Source organism: Anser cygnoides, chromosome 8 (assembly GCF_040182565.1).
Source record: "Anser cygnoides isolate HZ-2024a breed goose chromosome 8, Taihu_goose_T2T_genome, whole genome shotgun sequence".
Taxonomy (NCBI): Eukaryota; Metazoa; Chordata; class Aves; order Anseriformes; family Anatidae; genus Anser; species Anser cygnoides.
Genome location: NC_089880.1, coordinates 2021268 through 2045523, shown reverse-complemented (window position 1 = coordinate 2045523; position 24256 = coordinate 2021268). Strand labels below are relative to the sequence as shown.

At 41.4% G+C, this 24256-nt stretch overlaps 1 protein-coding gene across 3 annotated transcripts; it reads left to right on the top strand.

Annotated features, from left to right (window-relative positions):
• Positions 1-3550: 3550 nt before the first annotated feature.
• On the top strand, positions 3551-24048 carry DIPK1A (divergent protein kinase domain 1A). Of its 3 annotated transcripts, XM_048067086.2 has the most exons (6): positions 3624-3759; positions 5377-5458; positions 19096-19230; positions 19540-19647; positions 21026-21202; positions 22444-24048. In XM_048067086.2, exons 2-6 carry the CDS (start codon positions 5447-5449, stop codon positions 23254-23256), a joined length of 1245 nt encoding a protein of 414 aa, XP_047923043.1. In that variant the 5' UTR covers positions 3624-3759; positions 5377-5446; the 3' UTR covers positions 23257-24048. The 3 variants fall into 3 exon arrangements, with proteins under 3 accessions (XP_047923042.1, XP_047923043.1, XP_013042132.1); XM_048067085.2 differs by lacking the exon at positions 5377-5458 and having other exon boundaries at positions 3551-3759; XM_013186678.3 differs by lacking the exons at positions 3624-3759; positions 5377-5458 and adding an exon at positions 10768-15150.
• The last annotated feature ends 208 nt before the right edge of the window (positions 24049-24256 follow it).

The following is a 24256-nucleotide window of genomic DNA, read 5'->3' as shown; positions in this document are numbered from 1 at the left end:
AAGGATAAAGGTAGGCAGCAAGAGAAGAAGGTGAAACTACCTGCTTCTGCAGCAGGCTGGCTTTATGCTAGATTAAAGTGACCATATAAATGCAGCCTTAGACATGAAACTTGCTGGCTAGAAGAGGCTGCTTCCTCAAATACGTTAATGATTTGTTTATAACAATTTAAGCCACAAGGGAGTCCTGAACAGGCTTTGTCTGCTTTCTGGGTAAGAGATGGCTCCACCTACTCACACACTTGAAGCATTAGCTTTCATAAGGATTTTAATGTGATAGGAAATAATCTTTTAGGATAAAATTAAAATTATCCACTCACTAAACCAGAATTCACATAAATTTGCAGGACGGGAAGGAAATAAAATCCCACTCTGAAGGGAACATGAGGGAAAGGTTTGGTCTGAAGATTGCACAAGTCCCCAGATCTTCATTCTCTTCCACAAAGACAAACCTAAGGAAGGCAGAATAAAACCAAATACCCAGACAGATCTCCGAGCAAGCACATTGACAGCTAGGCAATATGAAGAGTGAAACCTTTACATTTTTGTAGACCTCATTTTAGGAAATGTGGTTTTACTTTAAATCATTATCACATTTTATACTGTGTAAATACATTGATTAAACTTAAGCACCTGGTAACTGTCAAATACTAAGGCATTCCATTCCTACTGGTGCTAAAACTGTGGTACTGCTTAGGATCACAGAGCGTGTCTTAGGACTATCCATGCTAGGAAGCCATGATAGAAGTCGGTAAAAGCTGCTGTGGGAAAGAAAAGTCTTGTGATTATTAACATTAGCCAGAGGCTCACTGCATTAATATGATGGTGAGGAGAGTGTGTGAACGCTGAGGTTTTCCCATGGAGTCTCTTATGATAGTGTTCAAGTTAAATCACTATGTGGGTGCAGCTGCTTCAAATAACTATGTAAGAATCAAGTCCAGCTGTATTGCAGTGAGTTAATGTTTAGCTTTTGCTTAAGAATAATGTTAAAACCTGTATTACTTGCTCAAGTAACACAGAGCTTCTTTCAAAAGAAATTGGTTATAATTCTTTATTATATTTTATAAAGGTGCACATCAGGGCATCCTGAAGAATTCAGATTTCTCTCTGTGGTTTACTATTCTCCTTATTAGTTTCATACTTTCATTCATTTTATGTCCAGAATTACCAGATGCTTCAGCACATGTAACAGCTGTTAATTTTTTCTGAGTCATGCTTAGTACGTAATAAGCACCAAGTTGTCACAGTACTGAAAGTGATCATATGAAGGTATTATAAAGCCACATTTACCTTTAACACTGAGTGAAAAACAGTGCACATGTATAATCATCAGTGGATTTCTTTCTCACTAAATCTGTGCATCACAATATCAACTCAGTGTTGATACAGCTGGATAAGAAGTATTAACAGGTAGCAATAAATCAGCGTAACTTTTACTGTTTTGGCATTAAGACATAACAAAGTGCTGGCACTGGCTTACAAAAATGAATAATGTGTGAAACGCAGAATGGAAAGGTATGCGTGAATGGAAAGGATGTTCTGTAAATACATCAGTACAATTTATTTTCTACCTCTGTTGCTTTTTCTGCATCTGCCCCCCGATCTTCAGAATTTGGTTTTATACACCTACTGAATGCCATGGGCATTGCATCTACTGAGGCCTAACTGGGAATTTGGTGTTTAACAGGTAGCTGAAAAAGGCTGAAATAGCCTTACTTTTTAGCATCTAGCAAAGACTGATCACAAAGAATAACTAAATACTTCAGTGCTGGCATAAAGCACCTGCTCTCACAGATGACTAAGATATCATGTACTAAGTGAAAAATATATCCCCTAATGAACATATGCCAGGAACTGTTTGGATCCAGATGTAACAGGAATGAAACATTTAGATCCTGGCCTGCCATATGGGAGACCCACATTTCATGATTAATCCCAGCCTCTTGTTCCAAGGGTTGGCATAGAGCACTGGATGAAGTAACTGCTTGAGATTATTCAGCAAAACGTTTAAATATCTGCTCTGTAGTTTTCTCTTGTGTTGCCTTTCCGTTGCATGCCCATAATCTACCTGAGCTTGTGCAAACCACTGAACTGTAGAGGGAGGTGATGCAGAAAGCACAGCCATCTGGGCCTGCCTGAATAGGAAGAGAAAAAAAACACCCTGACTGTGAGAGTCACTGCCTGTTATTAAAGCCAGGATTGCTTTTACAGGACTGCCAAATCTTACTAATTAATTTTCAGATTTATACTTCAGAGTGAGTCTGGCAGTGATTATATTATTCAAAAAGCGGTCATGGAGTGTTCTTAAATCTTGAAGTACGACTCCCTTTAAATTCTGAAGACTTTTAATACTTTATGACCTCCTAACATTTGGTTTCCAGATACACATCTTTCCTTGCCAGCAAATCGTTAACTTATTCTTACACTAGCATTTTTGTAACCTTTCTTTTAATCAAAGCAGATTTTTTGGTACACGTACAAAACGAAAAAGGCCACAGCATGTTATGGTCATTTCATTATTTTTATCCCCACACTGTGTCATTATCCTTTTGCCTAATGTCCCACAGCCAAAAAGCATCAGAGCTGGAGTCTGCCAGCTTCTGAATCTACTAAAGACATGGTGTTAAAAAACTAACCAGTTATTTATGCATGGAGACAGAACAAAATTAAATGCTACGTAACAAAGGACAATTTCACTTGAAGTTAGCAATGTTCCCACTAATTCAGTTGGACTTGGACTTCCCACAACATGTGAAGCCTTGGGAGACCGCATGGCAAAGAAGTGATGGGTTATTCTGTCCCACTTGTAAGACCTGATGTCCCTCAAGCGTTAATGCTACACCACTCTGTGGCTACTTGTCTCTCTGAACAAATGGCCAAGGAGCGAGGAGGAGCAGTGCTGAGGACCACCGCCACATGAAGACACTCAGCAAGGCCCAAGTCGCTCCCTCATGCCCTGGGTGGCGAGCGTGACACCGGTTACCTAACGGTGTGGCCTAGTCCAGTGGTGCTTATGGGTGCTACCAGAGGCAGCTGCCATGACAAAGGTGGTCACAAACACACATTTTTATTTTCCTTCCAGCAGTAAACCTGCTGTTGAACACTGTCAGTGCTGCAGGAGTGCTGGAAGGACATGGAGGTGCGCACCTGCTGTCCAGAGCGTGCTGGTTGGGACTTCAGGTCCTGTGTGGGGCCAGCGTGGGGCAGCTGGCGGGCAGGGGCAGGAGGCCGGGGGCTGCGGGGATCGCTGGGCCAGCCTCTCCCCCGCACCATGAGGGAAATGCTCAGCCGGGGCTGCAGCAGCCCCGCCGCTGGCTCTAACGGCCGGTCGGTGACGGGCGGCGGGCTGCCTGCCGTGACCGGGACACGTTATTCATTAACAGGCTCCTCCGTAGTTCTGCCCCCGTCCCCGTCCCCACACCTCGCCGCCGTGCCCCCGTCTGCGGCCGCGTACCGGGAACGGAGGCAGCGGCGGTGCCGCCCCGCGCCCCGCCCCGCTCCCTCAGGCCACCGCCTTCCCCCGCCAGCCGGCAGCAGCCGCCCGCCCTTCGCGCACGGCGCCTGACAGCGGCTGCCGCTTGGCGGCCGGCGGTGCTGTGCCGCGCTCCTCCCGCTGCTCGCGGCCGGGCCGGCGGCGCGGCTCCGCCGGCAGGCCGGGCTGGCGGGGAAGCGCTGCGGTGCGCTCCGCTGCGGGGATGTGCCATTGCCATGGCGAGGCGGCTCTTCCCGGGGGCCTGGCTCCGGCAGCCCCACTACGCGCAGGTAGGCCGGCGGCGAGGCCGCGGGTGCGGGGCGGCCGGTGCCGGCAGCCTGCCGTTCCCTCCCGGGCGGGCGCCCACCGCAGCGCTCCTTGCGTCGCCCGGCCCGGCCGGCCGGGGCCGAGAGGTGGCCGGGCCCCTAGGCAGCGCGGGAACAGGTGCGAGCCGGGCTCGGGGCCACGGCACCTCCGCCGCCCCTTTCTGCTGCCCGCCGGGCCGGGCCGGGCCGGGCCTCCTGGGCCGCCCCAGGGGCTGCGGGCCGGGACACGCGGCCGCCCGGCTCCCCGAGCCGCCTGGGCAGCCGCCCCCGTTTTCCTGCTCGCCCCCGGCGGATCGGTGCAGTGGGCACGGCGCCTGGGGGCAGGCTGCTGGCCGTGCTCTCCCACACGGCCCGGTCCGCGCGTGGGGTACCGCAGCTCCGTGTGCGGCCGCGGGTTGTGGCTGCCGGGGCCGTGGTTAGCGTGCAGCCCCAAGTTCTGCTCCGAGGTGTTGCCCGCTATGGCCTTGTGGTGTGTCCAGGTGGTCCTCGGGGTTTCTTTTTATCTGTTGCATTGCGTTTTAATTCGTAAGCGTACAGTCGTAGAATATCCAAGTTGGAAGGGACCCGCAAGGTCCAACTCCTGGGATGCCAAAGGGCCGCCCAAAAATCAGACCGTATGTCTGAGTGTTGTCCAAATGCTCCTTGAACTCCACCAGCTCGGTGCCGTGCCCCCTGCCCTGGGGAGCCTGTCCCAGTGCCTGACCACCCTCTCGGTGAAGAACCTTTTCCTAACACCCAGCCTGACCCTCCCCTGTCCCAGCTTCAAGCCATTTCCTCAGGTCTTAAATTCAATTATAGTTAAAATGAGTGTTTGAGTTGGTGGGGATTAATACAATATTTGCTTATATGCTACTTACGGCTGTCATCTATTGCTATCTTATTAAATGTTTTCTGATTGTTGGATTAAAAAATTGAACTTCATCCTGATGATTCTTAAAGTCTCTAATGTGTTAATTCCTTCTCATCTGGAACTTTTCTGATCCCATTCTGTTTTTGGACCTGCCTAAAATGGGATCTAAAATCCAAACAGAAGTGTACAAACACAGGTATAACCTTATCCTCTTTGGCATTTGTTTTATGGTATGTATAAGCAAATCTAGGTCAAATATCACTTGATTTTCAGACCAGAAAATATTCTCCTTGAACTCTTTACCAGAGCGGATATTTGTGCAGCATTCGGATTCCCGTAGGAGAAAGTCTCTGGGACAAATAAAAATGAATACACAGTATGTGTGCTACCTTTCAAACTAGGTTTCCGTAAATTGTCTGTCTTCTTTGCCTTGATGATAAGTCTGTCTCTGATCATTGTGTGCTGATGTTGGATAACTTTTTCTCCGTTCGTCGCAGCATTTACTTTAAGGCCTTTTCAGCAAAATATGTGATTTTAAAATCTCTTAAGAAACAGCCAGGTCATATATTAGAAAAGTCAAAGAAGTTAAATACTTGTTTCTGTTGCAAATTTTAAAAATATTTTTGCTTGTGCTTTCTCACCCTGGAAACTACTAGAGTATTCTACACACTTGTTTTGAGAGAGATAGTGAGAGCTTTGTGAACGTTAACTTATTTTTCTGTGTTACACAGTGAATGCGTGTTGGTAATTGAAGCATCCGCAGAATGGCAGCAAGCTATCAATATATTGACTTGTGACAGCATGCTACTGTTGGTACGTGACAAATGTATTCATGGTTCAACTCTACTAATTACTCACTGAGTGCTATATGGAGATTTTTGTCTCCAGAGAGGCCAACGCTCCCTAACTAAATGCTAGACTTTCTGAGTTGTAGCTATGAGTGAGAGGGGAGTTCTACGACTTGTGCGGTGTTGCTATGCAATATTTAATGTAGCACACCAGGGAAGATGACTGTACAATGGAAAGCATTGCTGACTGTCTTCCAAATATTATTGGCTGGTGTTCCATTCTTTTTGAAAACTGTGTTGTGAAGTGAGTTGATAGAACATGAAGTTCTGCAACAAAGAATTTAGTACCTCCTCTAGCTTTCCTGCTGCAGTACAAGCGGGATGCTATGAGCTGGTTTGCAACTGATGCTCTTATGCCAAATGTGCTGTTATTATTTATTGTTGTCAGTATTTGACATGTTCTTTAACTTGCATGCAGAATGCAAGACCACAGGTAATCATTTGATCTTTCTAGTGAAGGGCAATGTGCTGCCAATTATCATCAGCTCATATAAAAATGAGCTGGGCAAACTTCTGGACATCTTGCTTCAGTTCAAAACTTAGAGGTTAGAGATCCACAGAAACAGTGCTGAAGTTTCAACACAAAACAGTAGCAACTATGAAATAAAAAAAATTTCCGCTGCTTAGACTGTAAGGCTTGTAAATAAGGCTTGTAATAGTGAAACAAAACAAAAAATTCCAAATCTGACAAACATCTCAACAATACTAAATACTGTCAAAAACCAAACCAAAAACAAATTTATCGAATCTTACAATTGGGTGACTTAACACTTTTCTACAGCTGTGATTTAGGTTTTGCAAGGAGAGGCTAGTATCCCAAATTCATGAAATTGTCCTGAAGTTCTTTCTGATAGTTGTAGTTAATAATTGGGTTATGAGGCTGAGGGCAAGGCAGCAGTATTGCGCATGTCAATAATCATGTAAAGGACTCTTCCAGGCTTGAAAGCTTTCTGGCCACTAGAGGTTCTGGACCAAGTTTGCAGATCATTAGGGACATCCTGTGGACTTCAGTAATGTAAAAGACACTGTCTTTGAAGGACTAAAGAATGAACAAGTTTTCAAGCCCCACATAATGTATCATCATCATTTTGTCTAAGCTTTTAATTTTTTTTCATTGTTGTTGTTGCTTAACCTTTTAAGGGGGAGCATCCTGCTTTCTGTCTTGTTATCCCTTTTGAATTTCAAACGATATGTCCTATTTGATTATTCAGGATACAAGTAATTTGAGGCAATAGCATAATCTTAAGTGTGCATTGTATGCTCTTAAAAATGCGAATGTGCCCAGGGCATGGCATCCACGACAGCGTGAGCTAATATTTTCAGAGATCATGTCAGCCTCCCTGAAGTGCATCCTATGATCCATAAATCAACCTCAACAGAGAACAAACCAGCGTTTCTAGCATGATCAGCTTACGATTTTTATCTGTTCTTTCCTGTTGCTAATGTAGAACAAACTGACTGAGCGACTTGGCGATTTGGAGAGGATTACTTAGACTATGGTTATGTGAAATACTTTGGAAAATGAAACTCTCTATAGTGTAAAACTAATGAACACTTTTATATCCCTTACCCGTAAGAATGTTTAAAATAAAAAGTACGCTTATCAAAAAATTGGCAAATAGTTATGTTGCATTTTGATCTGCTACTCTCCATATGCTTTGGAGTGCATCCAGGCTTGAATTTTGCCAGAAGTGGTTTCCAGTTCTGTTCCAGGGAATGAATGTCTAATTATTATTCAATGCGTATGACTTAGTGGAATGTACAAATGATGGATGAAGTTGATACCATAATATCCTTTTAAGTATCCTTTACAAGTGCTTTCCTTCTTCCTTGTGTTCCCTGGCTTGTGTTTAAAGTCTTGTTGGAAGAATGGAGCAGAATAGAGAAATTATATTTCCTAGTTTTGAGCTTTTTTATCACTTCAGAACTGTCAGTCATTCTGGTGCCCTGAATATATTACTTATTAAAAGTTTTCTAGCATTTTGTCAGAATTCCAAATGAAGCTTGTTTATAAGTAGCGCTCCCAAACTGCTGCCTGGGACTTCATACTCAGAACTGTGCTCAAACAATCTGCCGAGCGTGCATGCAGGGAGCCTGGTGCGCTCGGGATGTACGAGCACACGTGAGCTAAGCAGGCTCAATAAGGCTGTGTCCCTGTTGCTTCATACAGCATGTCAGGTCTGACGCTTCTTGGTGAAGTGGGCTAAATGAGTCTAGACTCCTAGACTGATTTTAAAATGGAAATTTGGTAGGGAGAGTTCATGGGAAGAACAAAACAATGATCAGACCTTTTGCTGACCTTCATAAGGAGGTCCAGATTAAAGTAATGCCCCCTGAATCACAGCAAGCAGAACCTTGTGGTCTCCTGCAAGCAGGTGTGCGCTCGTGTCCGCGCTCTGAACTGGCAAGACGTGAGTCCCTCAGGTCAAGAGCCACACAAGTATGCATTGGCACAGTGCTGAGCCCAGAATAAATACAGCTTCTCCAGAACTTCATGCCAAGTGTATGATGTATTCGGATGGCATCTGGGGTGGATTTTCTGTCCCAAAGGCATTTTCTCTGTCTTCGTGAGAAGGAGGACAAATTTGGATAAATGCAGATAATACCGTATTATTTCCTGTGCTATGAATATGGTCAATGCTCAGCAGTGGTCCTGAGGCTTGCAGACCACTGCTAGTCTCTGAGATTGTACTAAATGGTATGCATTTAATGAGAAGTTGCTTTAAATAGCCCTTTGGTTTAAAGTTTAGTGTTGTAAACATGCATGGAAGCAGTCAGCAAGAAACTTCGAGGAAGGCAGTTGTCCCAGAAAATGTTGGTTTCTAAGTATTCTTTTTTATAAATGAAACAGCTTTGCCTAAAATTGATTATTTATTTCAAATGTTCTTTTTTAGATTTTACCAGTGGTACTGTGTTTTGTAGTATTTCTGTTCTACAATATTAGGGTTACTAGAAATAGCTAAAAAAGAAAAAGCTCACTCCCTAAAGGAAATCACTACATCTTTTCTTTCAGGTAGATGAAAGATAATCATTAGCACTTACTTGCTATGATTCCTGATTCATTGGAACTTCCTATTATTCCAGGAGGGGGCAGAACAAAGAAAATCATTTTATTAGATTTTTTTGGTAATCCTATTAATAAAAGAAAAAAAAATAGAGAAGAGTCTTGTAACGGGCTTTAAGAAGACCATTGTCAGAATTGTCTGTAGAAATGAGAAAGTGATAAAAATCATTTTTAGTTTTTCCTGTAGGAGTTCTGCAATGTTTTATTAAGCACTGGGTAATTAAATAGTTATGAAAGGTTCACTTCTAAAAAAAAAAAAAATCGATTTGGAAAAAACAAATACTCTTTTTCGTACTCAAACTTGGCCCCAAGCATGCTGTTCTATGCAGACTGATTTTCCAGACTGACTACAGCTGTGGAACAATAATCTTTCATATATTTTCATTTAGTATCTGTAAATCACATCTGTGTCCTTCTTGTGGTTGCTTGTTCATAATAATTTGTGACTCATGCTTTTTTCTAAAGTCTTATGAGCTTCTGTTTCTCACAGATGTTGATTGAATTACTGAAAATTGCCTATCATTATGGTTGGTACCCCTTCATGTTCATGGGTAGAATTTCACATAATAAAAGTTGTCATGTTACTTTGAACCTCTGAAAGTGTGTGTGATGGAGTTAAAGATACAGATTTGGACTTGTGTGAGCTAGAAAACCCTAGCAGACATGCTGGTGATTTGAAGTAAACATATCCAGAAACAATGTGCTGATGCAATTTTTATCATAGATCATTTTTATGTGTGGTGTTGGGGATCAAAATGTGGAATGTATTTCAGATTATGACACTTTTTCTTAAATCATACTTCTTTGAACAAACAAAACTAAAAATTGCTTTTAAGAAAAAGCACTTGGAGTTGCCAGAACATCTGATGCAGAAGAAAGGAGGTGTCTTGCAATAGCTTCTGCCTTGGTTTGATTAATTTGTTTCAGGGCAATATCCATCCTGCAGGCAAAAGCTGAAGTAAGATTGTGTGTGTGTTTTCTGTTTTTGTTTGTTTTGTTTTTGTTTAAGTGAAATGTGCAATATGATGGGAACAGGGAAATGATCCTTAGGTAAGTTGGGCTTTCCCATTTGGAAGGAGTAAAAAGGTTCGGTCCCCTCCCCATCCTACATGAAAAGTGGCCATTGGTGAAGCTGTTTCATCTGAACACTACCAAGCAGTGGTCCTGAGTCTTTTCAGTGAGGATGCTGGGTGCTGACACCAAAGGGGAGGTGAAAGTAGGCTCTGAGATAAGCAGAACAGCTCACACCTCTCAGAGCTGCTTCTGGCTTTTCTCTACATCAAGTGATGATCTCTCCCTTGTGGGAGAATTCCACTAAGACATGAATCTTCCTCCTTGAACTTCGTGTTAGAATAATGAGTTACAGATGGAGCACAACACTGGAATAAAAGGAGTTATCAGCGGAAGACTTAGCCTTCCTTAGGGGATAGTGGTGTCCACAAAGACACTTTGTTTCTTAATAACTTGTTGTGCACATGGATTTTGGAAAGAAATGGTGGGGGCCATGGTTTCACTTTATCATCCTCTTTGCCTGACTTGAATAACAGAACTTAAAGGCAATGTAGAATACAATATGGGGTGAACATGGACTTGGACTGGATGAAGTAGGTCCTCTATACGCTACCCCAAGGAAGCTAAATAAATCTAACATTTAACCTTTATCAGTGTAATTGTAAGTATTGACAGTCATTCACATACTTCATTGGCGTATGACTTTTAGCATGGCTGAGATGTAAGTTGGGTTCTTTTATGTTGCAAGAATAGACATTCTGGTTGCAGTTTGTTTATAGATAGTAGCCTTGAACAGGAAGAAAGTAGGAAATGCTATAATTGAATACAGTTTGTGTTGACTTGGTGTTTTTTTTCTTCTCTTAAATATTTGCAAAGTTGGTCCTGCCTTAGTGTTGCAGCCTGCCCTTTTGAGGGTAAAAGGGGAAAGCCATGAACATGGGTGTTTTAAGTGAATTAAATTATGCCACTTGGATTGAAAATATTTTTTGGTTTATTTTTAACCAGTGCTGTTATTTACATTATTAATGAAATAGTACCTAGAAGAATGGGACTTGGAGGGAAAGTGTTTCCTTCAAAAATATGTACAGGGTATGTTAAGATATGAGATGATTTCTGCTAGGATTAAAAAAAATAATTTGAAGAAACATAACTTCCTAAATGAAAGACACTAAAATTAAAGTACATGAGAGAGAGAAGGCATCCAGCTTTGCTATTGACTTCCAAATCTACGATGCTTGTACTGGTTGGGCTGCTAACTTTAAAAACATTTCTGGAGAAAGCTCTTACATGAAGGAATTGTCAGTATGCCATCTGTCAGCCTTTCCATCTGCTGCGGGCTGAGTGCTGGATGGAGCATAGGAGACTGATGTTCTCTCTTGCTGCCTGTAGTGCTGCATCGCAGCGGCTGTAGCCTGAGGAGAGTGGGAATTTGGGTAGGAAGGAGATTGACTTACCTGAAAGTCCAAACAAGATCCTTTTTTGTGTGCGTGCGTGCTGGCAGCAGACCTAGGTAGAACACTGTGCTATTTTAAAACCTGCTTCCTTTTCAGATGCGATGTTTGGATGGGAGTTGTGTGTGCATAGTGGTTGTGTGTTTGGGTTGTTTGTTTATTTCATGAAATACATGATGAAACTCTGTATGAGATTAGGTTCACAGCACTGCACTGGTGATACATATTTAGATGGAAAATATAATTCAAGTCAGCTTTGTGACAATGTGCATGAAAGAAGCTGGGGGTGGTTTGAGCCAGCCCTTCCCAGTGCAGCCATCCTCACCTCAGCCTGGCACATCCTGAGGCATAACGGGTCTCGCAACTGAGCTCAGGGGCGTTGTGCTGGGGTGGCTTAGGGTGCTCCTCCAGCCCCGTGCTCCATTAGTTTGCTGTACGTATGTACCTACAGCAAAGGTGGCAGGGTAAGCATGCTGCCCGTACCTTAGCTACCCCACCTCATTATTTGACTATTGCAAGCTTGCAGTGCAAATCAGTTTTCATGCAGAGCCTGACCCCCAGAGTACTAGATCTAAGTGTGTTTGCTTCTACGGACTCTGGTCTGTGCTGGTAACCTTTGGCAGAGGATTTGGGCAAAATGGTGGAAATGGGAATAATGGGCAGCTGTTTGCTCAACTGAATAAAACTTAATCCTAACAAAAAGGTGAGTACAAAAACTAATGACCATGCCTTCATTGAACAGTTAACAGTAACTGAATATAATCTGATTTTCTCAAAATACTGTGCTTTAATTACAAATAGCTTTTGTATTCCTCCTCTGATGTTGCTGTTTCTCATTGTGCTTGCAGAGGTGAAGGTTATTCTTTCCGTTTGATGCTGTATTGAGTTAGAGAAACATTGGGCCAACGTAAAAATAGATGAATGACTCACCTAGATATTAACAGGAACTGCTCTACAGAGCACTTATTGGTATTATTGCCATGCTGAAGCCACTAAAAAGAAGTTAAGCTCTAGGTTATGAAAGTGTATTTTCTATGGGGTATAAGAACAAATGAAAATAAGTAAATTATTACAGGAGACATTAAACCCGAATGACTATAACGTCATGTTTATTTGTAAGTGCTAAAACTGTTAATGTATTGTTTGCTCTTCAACCAGTAGTAAGTGGGAAGGTGGAAAAAAACCACAACCACCACCAAAAAAACACATTGTGTTCTGAAGACAGTCTGAGAAAAACGTGTTTGTGTGCTTACAACACAGCCAGACCAGGCAATCCATCCATGCTGTACCTTAAATGCTTTGGCTCTCCTGGTCTCATACACCTCTCAGTTAAAAACTGTGCTCCAAGAGACCTCTGCTGGAGGACTGACTGGCTCAAGGCTGGTAACCTGGCCTGCCTGGGACAGCCCTGCTGGGGAAGAATAGGTGTTGGTTGCTGTTTTTCATTTATTTTGTGTATTGAAACAGCATGCATGAGTGCAAAGAATAAGCTCTGCAGAGAATCCATCTGCCCTGCTCACAGCTTTCTTTTGGTACTAGAGGTGAGAACAGGGAGCAAGACATGCTCCTACTGATTTGCCACACTGTATCTGCTGGCTTCCCCAAGCTGTGAAGGAAAGATGCTTGTGGGTGACGAGTGAATTCTGGAGGTGGGCAGTAGCTGAGGGCAGGGGTTCTTCAGCACGAAAGTTGTGCTGGGAAAACTGAAGAAGCAGATGGGGCCCTGAGTGGTTCTGGGAACTGCTGCCTGAGAAAGGATGACAGACAGTGGAGGAAGACTGGAGCCGAGGCCAGCTTTGCAGAGTCAGAGGGGATGGAAACAGACTGGAAATGACTGGAAGAAAGAGAATAGCAGATGACTTGTGGCTTGAGAGGACTGGCTAAGCAAACACCCTGGGGTGGATACTGAAAAGAAAAAACTAATAGGTGAAAATTATAAATGACTAAATATGGAAAATGGACAGGAAGAAAACATAGACAAGCTCCAGCTGAGCATGAACTCAGATCTCTTCTATATGGGGAAAGTTATTTCTGAACCGATGGGTAAAGTATCAGTTCTCATTTACTGCTGGTTCACGTCTCAGATGATTCCTACTGCTCCTCATCCGTCTACCGAAGTAGCATGGTTTGCAAGAAAGCTTGTGTTTCTTAATGTTATAACCTTGTAGATGTGGTATTTTTAGACTAGGAAATAACATTAAAATCTTGCCATTCTTTCATTTTAGTAGTGTTCTTCCAAAGGGAAAGGCTTATATAAAGCATTTTTCTTTTGATGTTCCCCAGCCCTGTGCCTCCAGTTTTGTTTTTGTCTGTTCTGTGTTCACCAGCCCGTTTCCTCCTAGGTTTTCTAAGCAGTTTCTAAATGTGCTGTAAACCACACACCATTATTGTTGGTCTCCTTTTGTACTCCTTCCATATTATGGATAACAAGCCTTACAGGAAATTACATGTTACTCCAACTAGGTCTTTGTGGCTCTGAGGAAAAGGGTTTAAATTGTTTCTTTCTAAAACACTCCCAGTGAAATACCTTAAAAGAAGAACTGGTTGAAGGGACTTTCTGGTCAAGATGCATCACCAGAAAAAAAAGTTTTTTTTTTTTAACCAGGTAGTTTTAGGATAGAGTCAAGTGAGTGTGTGCAAAGGCACAGGGATTCACTTTGAGGGGCAGGGCTGCAGCTGTCCGGCTGGATCACCTCTGGGTGTTGTGGGTCTGCCCTTTGTTTAGCTCTTCCAAGAGGAAATGGCATTGGTGGTTTGTCATGTTTTTACAAGTACTTGTAAATGATCAGTGTAGTCTAGTATGACAATCCGGTGGTTCTCTACAGCTCTTTCCTAAGTGTAGATTGAAGCTTTCTCTAAAGCAGTTTTTCTCCATCTGTTTCCTTCTCTAGTTAAACATCAAAAAAACGTGGGTACTAAGTGTGTGTTTGGATACTCTTATTGCACGTTCCTCTTAATCTATGTTTATATTAAAGATGTGTATAGTTCCATTAAACTATCAGACATCTACCCTACCATAATCAATTTTTTAATTTGAAATCCTGGTAGCACATCTTAGACAGGATAAACAAAACCTTTAAGTTATTTAATGATAAACAATAATATTCAGTCTTACTTGTGGATGTTTAGAGAAGACCAAGGATTCTATAAATATGATTTACTGTGGGTGGGTACAATTTTTTTTCAAGTGACTTTTTGATACATGAACGTGCTATGGATGTTACAGAAAGGAATATTAATTTACTCTCTTCAGCAATCTAAAGCGTGAATGACAAGTAATGTTTGCAGTTTTTTGCCTTTAAACAGGCTTCGCTTGTAGCACTGGCAGTGGAGGAGCAAAACTTCAAAATAAGGCCACAGTTTTAAAAGGTTGTTATCAAAATTAGATCAGGATATTTCTGGATATTCAGGATATTTTTTTTTTCCCATGATGTGCTGTCCCACAACTGTGCTGACACAACTATTTGCAGGGTTGTACTGTGAATCAGATCAACTCCCTGTTTTCATCTGTGGTGTAGACTCACAGTTTGTTGGGTGTCATTATGACAACTGTTGTCTTCAGTATGGAGATGCAAGGAAGCAGTACTGGGCAGTTTATGTAGTGAAATTGCAGCCTCGGCAGGTCCAAAGATGTGATCGTTCTGTTTTAGTTCCAGTTTTTAAAAGCAGAAAAATTTAGAATTTGACACAGTTTCTGACCTGTTTACCTGTCAGTGAAGTTCTTGTGGCTGTATGACCAGATCATCATGTGACTTTTCAGCTGAAATGTGCATAATCATGGCTTAGTATATAAAGTGGACAAGTGCGTGTAGAAGATCCTGTGGGGAAAAAATCCACTTAGAAATCAAGGCTCTTGCATTAGACTTTTATATAAGTACGTTATGACTCTCATTTACTTCAGTAAGATGACTGAAGTTGAGGGTTGTTCCCAAATGAACTGTAGCGATGCTTTGTTTTTTTAACCGAAGCTTTGAATTCTTGTGCTGAACAAGGTGAAGGATGTGCAGATTTAAACAAACTTCAGTAGATCACATCAAGAGTATATTAAAATATTTTTCTTCTGTTGTAGAAGGAGAGGAATATGAAATTGTGATGAGGGCAGTGGACTGAGACTTTGAGATCTACATTTAGGTATGAGTCATTGCCTTTGAGGCCTTGGGTGTGTTGATTTGCTGATTGTCCTCAGGAAGTGTTCACCCTTTTTTGTACCTACGTTTACCTTTGTGCAGAGATTGTGTTTATGTATTCATTAGCATCTTGGAACCACAAACATTATTTGATGTGGATTTTTGTGGTACTGTGTGTTTCGGAGTAACACAAAGCATCAAGAGCAATATTTATGCTAGAACTGCCTGAAGGCCTTACAGGCATGCTCTTGCTTTTCTTTGTAGCTTGTTGGGTTAATTTCTTGTGCTATTCACTTCAGGCTTTTTGGTGGTTTTGCCTGCGGGGTGGGATGGGTTTGTGAGAATTGAGATTTCCTTGGACTGAGGCCTTTGATGTTAGCAGCATTGTTTCGTGGGGTCATTTGGGCATACCTGCTTTTCTAAAAGTACAACCAAAATGCTCTCATCCATTCTTTTAGAATGAGTCGTACCTTTAGGATTGGAGTAACGATCATAGAATCATAGAATATCCCAAGTTGGAAGGGACCCATAAGGATCATCAAGTCCAACTCCTGGCACCGCACAGGTCTGCCCAAAAGTTTAGACCATGTGACTAAGTGCACAGTCCAATCTCTTCTTAAATTCAGACAGGCTTGGTGCAGTGACTCCTTCCCTGGGGAGCCTGTTCCAGTGTGCGACCACCCTCTCGGCGAAGAACCTCTTCCTGATGTCCAGCCTAAACTTCCCCTGCCTCGGCTTAACACCGTTCACTGGTCCTGTCACTGGTGATAACGGAGAATAGGTCACCTGCCTCTCCACTCCCCCTCGTGAGGAAGTTGTAGACTGCGATGAGGTCCCCTCTCAGCCTCCTCTTCTCCAGGCTGAACAGGCCCAGTGACCTCAGCCGCTCCTCATATGTCTTCCCCTCTAGGCCCTTCACCATCTTCGTCGCCCTCCTCTGGACACTCTCCAACAGTTCAAATACACTTGCTTTTAGAGTTTGGGATTGCTCTTTTCCATTTGAAAGTTTTAAAATGCCTTACATGCACCTTCTCCTTGATTCATAATTATCTGTTTTTCTTTTTTAAATCACTAAGCCGTAAACTGGAATGATAATAGGATATAAAATTAGGGGCTAAGACATATAGCATCATTTTCCTAGCAGGTTTTTTTTTTTTCTGTTGCTTGCATTCGTGCTTCTCTTTGAGACTTGATGTTCCTTACAGAGCTACATGGAGTCAAAGTACACTTCCTCTTCAGTCTTCAGATGGAGCGAGTGCCTGTGTGGAAAGTGTGTTGTGAGGGAAGTTACAGTGGAAGAGTTGGAACCATGCTAGGTTGAGAGCGGAACGCTGGTACCTGGTGATTGTACTTGTTATGGTTTGAAAAAGTCTGTTTTTTTCAGTTAGGTATTAAACCAAGCTACCGTTCAGCTGATTAGAACTGCTTCTTTGATCTTAGTTTCCTTAAAAATAAATTACATATTTAGAAAAGGAAATACATGTTTGAAGCCAAAGAAGCAAGCCTGAAACTTCAGATGGTAACCACAAGTTCAGTCAGTTGTGAACCTGAAGATTTTGTGTTCTTGCCCAGACCACCAGCCATGGGTACAGGTGTTTGGGTGGGCCCTAGCAGAAGGCCGTGCCCTTGTTGATGCACTTGGAGTGACGGAGGGTCCTCTCCAATGGTGGCAGGAATAGTCTCTGCCAATGTAGGCAGCAATGTCCTTGCTGCTTGCTCTGCTGTTATGAACAGACATCAATTGCAGTATGGCTCAGTTCTTCAGGGGGAGCCAAGTCAGACGGGCTTAAGGGTGCAGCCTATAGTTTTCTCTGCTGTGTGGGGTTTGTAATGGCTGCAAGGTGTTCTCGGAGGTGGCGGTACCTCGCAGGCCTTCCCGCAGCCCAGCCTGCCATGTCCCTGTGTGCTCAGCCTGTGGAGAGGAGCTGCCGCTGAAGATGCTGGGTTGTGGGGTGGCCGTGGGTGCTCGGCGGAAAGCAGGATGTGCCCAAGGCAGGGATGTGTTTCTGTTCTGCTCAAGGGGGCAGCCAGCAACGTGCTTACAAAGTACAGGTGGACTTCAGGATGTTGGGGCAGCTCCTAACTCTAAAGGAGGAGCTTGCCAGCATACGCTTATGAAAGATAGCAAACTTTAGGCAAAGGATCTTTGTGCGTTCTAAAATAATGATCTTCCTGTATTTGCAGAAAAGTATTTTATTTAGTGACAGTATTTTTTTCAAAAATATAAAGCATGTAAAAGCTGAAGCCATATATTTACTGTGATTTAGGTTAACTACTATCAAATTGTAATAATTTGGAATCACTGCAATTGAGAACTTGGAATTACAGTGCTTTTTCTCCCATGTGGATGGAGCCATCTGAAATTAGTATGTGTATGCATATATAATTACTAAGTTTACCCATCTCGTAAGTGTGTGTGTGTATATATAAACAATACATATATTATATATATGTGTGTGTATATATATATAAATAAATGTAGTGACAAAACTGCTCATTCTTATTACCTTTCTCAGAACCTTTTCTAAAGATAGAATCACTTAGGTTGGAAATGTCCTTCAAGATCATCAAGTCCCAACCATCAACCTGACCTACAGACTCTGATCATTAAACCATGCCCCTTAGTGCCACATCCACATCTCTTAAGTATCTCCAGAGATGGGCACTTGACCACTTGGCAGCCCATTCCAATGCTTGACCACCTTCTCCATGGAGACATTCTTCCAAATGTCTAATCTAAACATCCCCTGGCACAGCTTGAGTATGGAATGGTTACATGAACTAGTGGGTATCAAACAAAGCCAGGTTTAAGCAAAATGATGTTCAGGCCCTGACCCATGAAAAAATGGATAGATCAGTGGAACTGATTTCTAAAGAGTGTTGTGGATGCTAAAAGCTTACGTAGATTTTAAGGGAGGCTGGGTAAGTTTACAAAAGATAAATTATTTGATACTTATTATATATAGAAAATCACGTCTGGCTTGGAAAGATCCTCAGGAGGAAAATGGGAAAGTATTTGGGATATATATGTTATCACTCTTCCTACAGCATCTATTTGTAACTGTTGTTGATCAGGTGGCTCAATGGAAATGGATCTCAAACTAACCCAGTATAGCTGCTCTCATGCACTTTCCTTATATCCTGTTGCTAAAGCTGATCCTGACTTCCTAATTCTTTTTCTAATCCTAGTTCAAGTATGGAAATCAAACTTTTAGCACACCAGTCTCAGAGGAATTAAAAAAATCATGACTTGCCCCCTCCTTTACAAAGCACTTAGCACTCCCTTAACTCTTAGTTTATACTTTCTCTTCCCCTAGTGAAAAACAGAAATGTGAGGCCACAGAAACAAAATGGGAACATTGCTTGCAGTTACGGGAAGGACCACTGAAGATAAGGCTAGTGCAGAGGAATTTTACTCACATAATTAAATGATGTCATTTCAAGGAAGGAATGGGAGACTTCAGCACAGGGAACCTATCCCTGATGTTCACCTACAACCTATCCCTGATAGGTTGTATATCAGTGTGTATCAGTTGTATATCAGTGTTTTATACTTTAATACATTATTTTCTGACAAGATTCCTGGTCTGTTGAATTTGCTTTACGGGAATCAGAACACAAGTGACTGATCTTAGGAGGAAAAAAACAACAACAACAACAAAAAAACAATTGAGCTTTGACAGTTTATAATATTTTTAATCAAATTTGTTATTGAAGCATGGCTTGCCCTTTCAGGGTCTGTCATCCTTCCTTCTATTTATATCCTAATTTTCTTTCCTTTTACGTAAGTCAAACCGACCTCCCTGTCAGTTCACTGATAGAAGTGGATGTTCCATGTAATGCAGTCTGTTTATTTTATCACTGGGGATGTGAAATTCCTGTTTGTTTCTATCATTCTGACTAATGCTTGAATATATTACAAAGAATACTTTCTCTTTGTGTTCTCTAGGTACGTTTCTCATACATGCGGATGAAATATCTCTTCATCTCTTGGTTAGTAGTATTTATTGGCAGCTGGGTTATGTATGTCCAGTACTCTACCTACACAGAACTATGCAGAGGACATGACTGTAGGAAAATAATAGTAAGTATACTTAGCATAGCTTGTTTCTGAAGTGTTTGTCTTGACTAATTTCACAGCCAGTTCAGTCGCTGCCATGTGTAAATTAATCAAATGCTACTATTCTACTGTGTTGAAATAATACTAAATCTTCAATTACAGATAAAAACAGTTATTTCTTACTGTTGTTTTGATGTAGGGTTATTAAAGTTTTCTTTTATTTCCCTTTCCCCCTTTTTTAACTTCTTTCAAGGGTCAGATGTTGGGAGAGATATGGTTGTTGCCTCCTTTCTTGGTCAATGTATTAAATACTTTTCTCCATATTTGTTTCAGTGTGACAAATACAAGACTGGAGTTATTGATGGGTCAGCATGTAGCAGTCTTTGTGCGAAAGAAACACTGTATTTTGGAAAATGTTTGTCAACAAAGCCCAATAAGCAGGTAAGGCTTTACCCATCTAACTTAGCTTTATCATTTCCCACTGAAATCTCAGTGATTCTGTGTGGAGGCATTGCTCTAGCTTCCTGCTATTGATTTTAAGACACACAGGTTGTGTGTCTGAGAGGCTGAAGGGGCAGAGATTATAATGTAGCATTTCCCTTTTGCAGATTGCCTGCTGGAGAAGCTACATCACAATGAGGAGCAATGCAGTTCTGCTCCTGTTACGCACTTTGTACTTTAACATGACTATGCTTTATTGATTGGGAACTGCTCTGCTGTGATCTGAGTGTGTCTGGAGGTGGCGATAGTCTATGTGGTTCCTGCCTGTCCGGGTGCCTGCCCCCTTCCGCTGTGTAGGCCCAAGTCCCAGGGATTTGGATGAGCTGGCGGCTAAAGCAGCTGATTTTATTCAGAGGGAGTTGCAGGTTTTCTTGTTTGTAGGGTATTAAGCTGTAGCAACTTTTCTGATCCAGCAGACAGTGCAGTTGTAGAAATGGCTGTGCTTGTATAGGTGAGAAGACACCAAGATACGTTCAGAATCAAGAAGCATCAGCCATAGCAGTGGCCTCTGGATAAGCTGCTGTAGCTGCCTAAATCTGCAATTTCAAGTCAAATCCCAAGTATAGCACAGATATGTTGGAGTTAGTTGCTCTGTTTCCTTGAATACACATCATGCATAATTTCAGTGTTCCATTAATGCATTCAGGTGAATTTTTGGTAACTGTGTTATATGGATCACTTGTGTCTAGCTGAAGAGTAAGCAAAGAAGTTTTCCTCTGACTGAATCCTCACAGCCCTGTAGTTTAAAAGAGCAGTAAGCCTGTACCTTCCATGAAGTCTTTAATTCCACAGTTACAGAATCCAGTTTCCAAGGAGGTGATGAGATCCTTCCACATTTTGACAGTATGCCTACGTATACTCTTGCACAGCATACTATCTCTCTGCTATCCTGCTTCCCAAACAGAATCAGCAGACTCTTAACCTAAGCAAAGATACAGAATCATAGAGTATCCGGGTTGGAAGGGACCCACAAGGATCATGGAGTCCAACTCCTGGGTCCCCAAAGGACCACCCAAAAAATCAAACCATGTGTCTGAGAGTGTTGTCCAAATGCTTCTTGAACTCTAGATAGTAATGCCAGTATGCTGTTTATCAAGCTCTTTATATTTTGACAGTGTAGTGTCTCCTAAGTCCCTGCAATAGTGTATTGTATTTGAAGCTGCCACTGTTTGAATGTACTGTGTGCGCTGTCTGTGAGCAGGATTCAGTGTACTAATCTGTGCTGCTGCTTGACTTCTGAAGCAGCGGTTGGGGTTCAGATGATATTTAGATGGACTTCTACAGTGTTCTTATCTCTTTACCTCTTTTTCCTGCATAGATGTATTTAGGAATCTGGGGAAATCTGCAAGGAGTTATAAAATGCCAGATGGAAGAAGCTGCTCAATTTGATTTTGGTACTGATCCAGAACCAAGGAAGGAAATAGTTCTATTCGACAAACCAACAAGAGGAACCACTGTTGAGAAATTCAAAGAAATGGTGTATGGTCTTTTTAAAGTAAGTATATGCCTGGTCATTTTATTGTGACATGCTTATTTTTCTGTAGCTGGAGAGAATGCCCTATTGTATGAGCCTTGTCCAACTAAATGTTGGAAAAATAATCAGCACGAAAATAGTTTGTCCCAGAGGTGCTTATCTAAAAGTTAGAAGTAACTAACAATTTTTTCCTTACTTTTTAACAGGTGGAAGCAGGTATGCATCTTGCATGTCTACAGCTTTCATTGGTATAGAAAAAATATATACATACTTCTGCTACTTTGAAACTTGTTGCAATAACCCCAAAGACCAGCACAATTTGAAAAGTGTTCATGTTTGGGAAGTGTTACTGTGTTAACTGAACTATATATTTTTTCTGTTGCCTAATGCTACACCAGAATTTTATAATATGAAGTCATTATGTTGATACTGTGTCAACACTGATTTGGAGCTTTATGTCCTAAAATTCTCCTGCTATTGACATAACACCTATGTCTCCGGTGATAGAAATAAGGCTGTTCTAGCTGAGTGAGTATATGTGTACAAATGTGCACACATATAATAAAGTTATGTAAAAGCTGATGATAGTTGCTAACACATTACAGTGGCTTTGTCTCTAGGATTGGATGTGCAGCAGGTTTTTAGAATAGGTGTTAGGAAAACTTAAGAAATGTCTGTGACATTGTTTCTGTGTGCATTGTTAATAATTGAAAATGCAACGGTTCTGAGTCCAGCAATGGCTTTTTTCTTTATATTGATGCAATGGAGGTGGCTGTATCAATAACAGAATTAAGTATTTCAGTGCACTTATAGTATGAGGTTTGTACTAGAGGTCTTAGTATTTCGTATAGTTGTCTGAAATTAAGTTTGTGGTGTAATTTATCTACACCTATAAGGCTTAATCAGCTGAAAACGAAACCTGATCTAAACATCTGAATTCTACTTACTTTTTCTAAGCAAATGTTTACCAAGCTACTCTGTTATTGGTCAGCCTAGTCTTTAGAAAAATCAGTGTTTGAATTCTAATCCTTGCATTTTGAAATGCAAAGAACACTGGTACTTTCAGAAGATTGTATGCTGGGTGCTTTGGAAAACAGAACAAGAGTGCTCCTCAGGCATCTTGGCAGCAAGTCTTGTAACATCTATAACCAATGAAAACTAGAACATAATATACCCAACCATACTAAAAGGAGGGAGAATTATGGATGGATTGGTGGTAGTTAATGAACTTACACTTAATCTTTTTTGTTTGTTGCTTTTAGGCAAAGCTGGGTGAACAAGGAAATCTTTCAGAACTGGTGAATCTCATCTTATCTTTTGCTGATGGCAACAAAGATGGTAGAGTTTCTTTGCCAGAAGCCAAGTCTGCATGGGCACTTCTGCAGCTAGATGAGTTCCTGTTAATGGTGATCTTACAGGACAAAGAACATACTCCCAAGCTGATGGGTTTTTGTGGGGATCTTTATGTGATCGAAAGAGTTGAATATACCTCTCTCTATGGAATCAGTCTTCCATGGATTATAGAACTTTTCATTCCTTCTGGCTTCAGAAGAAGCATGGACCAGTGGTTTACTCCATCATGGCCAAGAAAGGCAAAAATAGCTATAGGGCTTTTAGAATTTGTGGAAGATGTTTTCCATGGACCTTACGGAAACTTTCTTATGTGTGATACAAGTGCCAAAAACTTGGGATACAATGATAAATATGATTTGAAAATGATGGACATGAGGAAAATTGTGCCAGAAATGAATTTGAAGGAAATTATTAAAGATCGTCCTTGTGAATCAGACGTGGACTGTGTCTATGGTACAGACTGTAGAACTGTATGTGACCAAAGTAAAATGAGATGTACCACAGAAGTTATTCAGCCAAACTTAGCAAAAGTCTGTCAGCTACTTAAAGACTATCTGCTTCGTGGTGCTCCTTCGGATATCCATGAAGAACTAGAAAAACAACTGTATTTGTGTATTGCCCTTAAAGTCACAGCAAATCAGATGGAAATGGAGCATTCTTTGATACTCAATAACCTAAAAATGTTACTGTGGAAGAAAATTTCCCATACAAATGATTCTTAGCTTCTCCACCAGCAGAAATACTGATGCCTGCCATGAGAGGTGGCCTACCATGTTTGATAAAAAGGATGTGCAGCATTTTTTTAAAGACCCTTCTTTACCCAGATTTCAGGAATGGCTCTTTTACTCTTGCCCTTTAGTTGGTACTTTATGACAGGGCTTCTCAAAGGATGAACATACAACTGAGCGATCGGGCAGAGGCCAAAAGCACTTCTGGAGTTCCAGGGTGCTGTTATGGAAACAAAAACAACTCTGCATGCTTGATTGTTCTGTGCACTTTGTCAGATCTTGAACAGGATGAAAGTACTCACTGTGCCACCACATCAACTAACACAACATCATACAAATCTGTGAAAATCGTTGTTCACTTGTGAAATACTTGCAAAAGATTGTTATCCTCAGTAGTTTTGAGGAACCACCACTACTGCAAATAATGTGACTGAGTCCAAGCTGCTGTTGTGTATAAACTGAGCTGCGATTGAAGTTTACTAATACCTTGGCATAGCAGAATTTGCACATTAATAGATAATTTTTAAACTATGGAAAGTTTTATCCTGGAACTGATAGGTTATAATATGAGATTTAAATTAGTTTTTGTTTATACCTTGTTACCTCATACTTGCATCTTGAATGTTTTAGTTCAACACTTTAATTAAAGTCCAACCATGTTGGGAGCCAAGATTTTTAGGATGTTATTACTTAAAAGGATGTACATACTTTAGCAGCAATATAAACATCGGTTTTTGAAAGTGTAATTATTTTACTTCTATTAAACTGAAGTTAAGCTGTGGCAAACTTTGAAAGTAAGTCTGTGGACTATGCTATTTTATAAGATAACTAAAATTAATAAGTACTGATAGCAAAAATGTACTAACAGCTTAAAAAAAAAAGAAACCTGCATAGTAAGAAGCTGCTTTGTGACAAATGAAACAAGTAACAGTTGTGTATGAAGTCTTGAATCTTTACTGCCCACAAGAACTTAGTTATAGACTTGTGCTTAAAA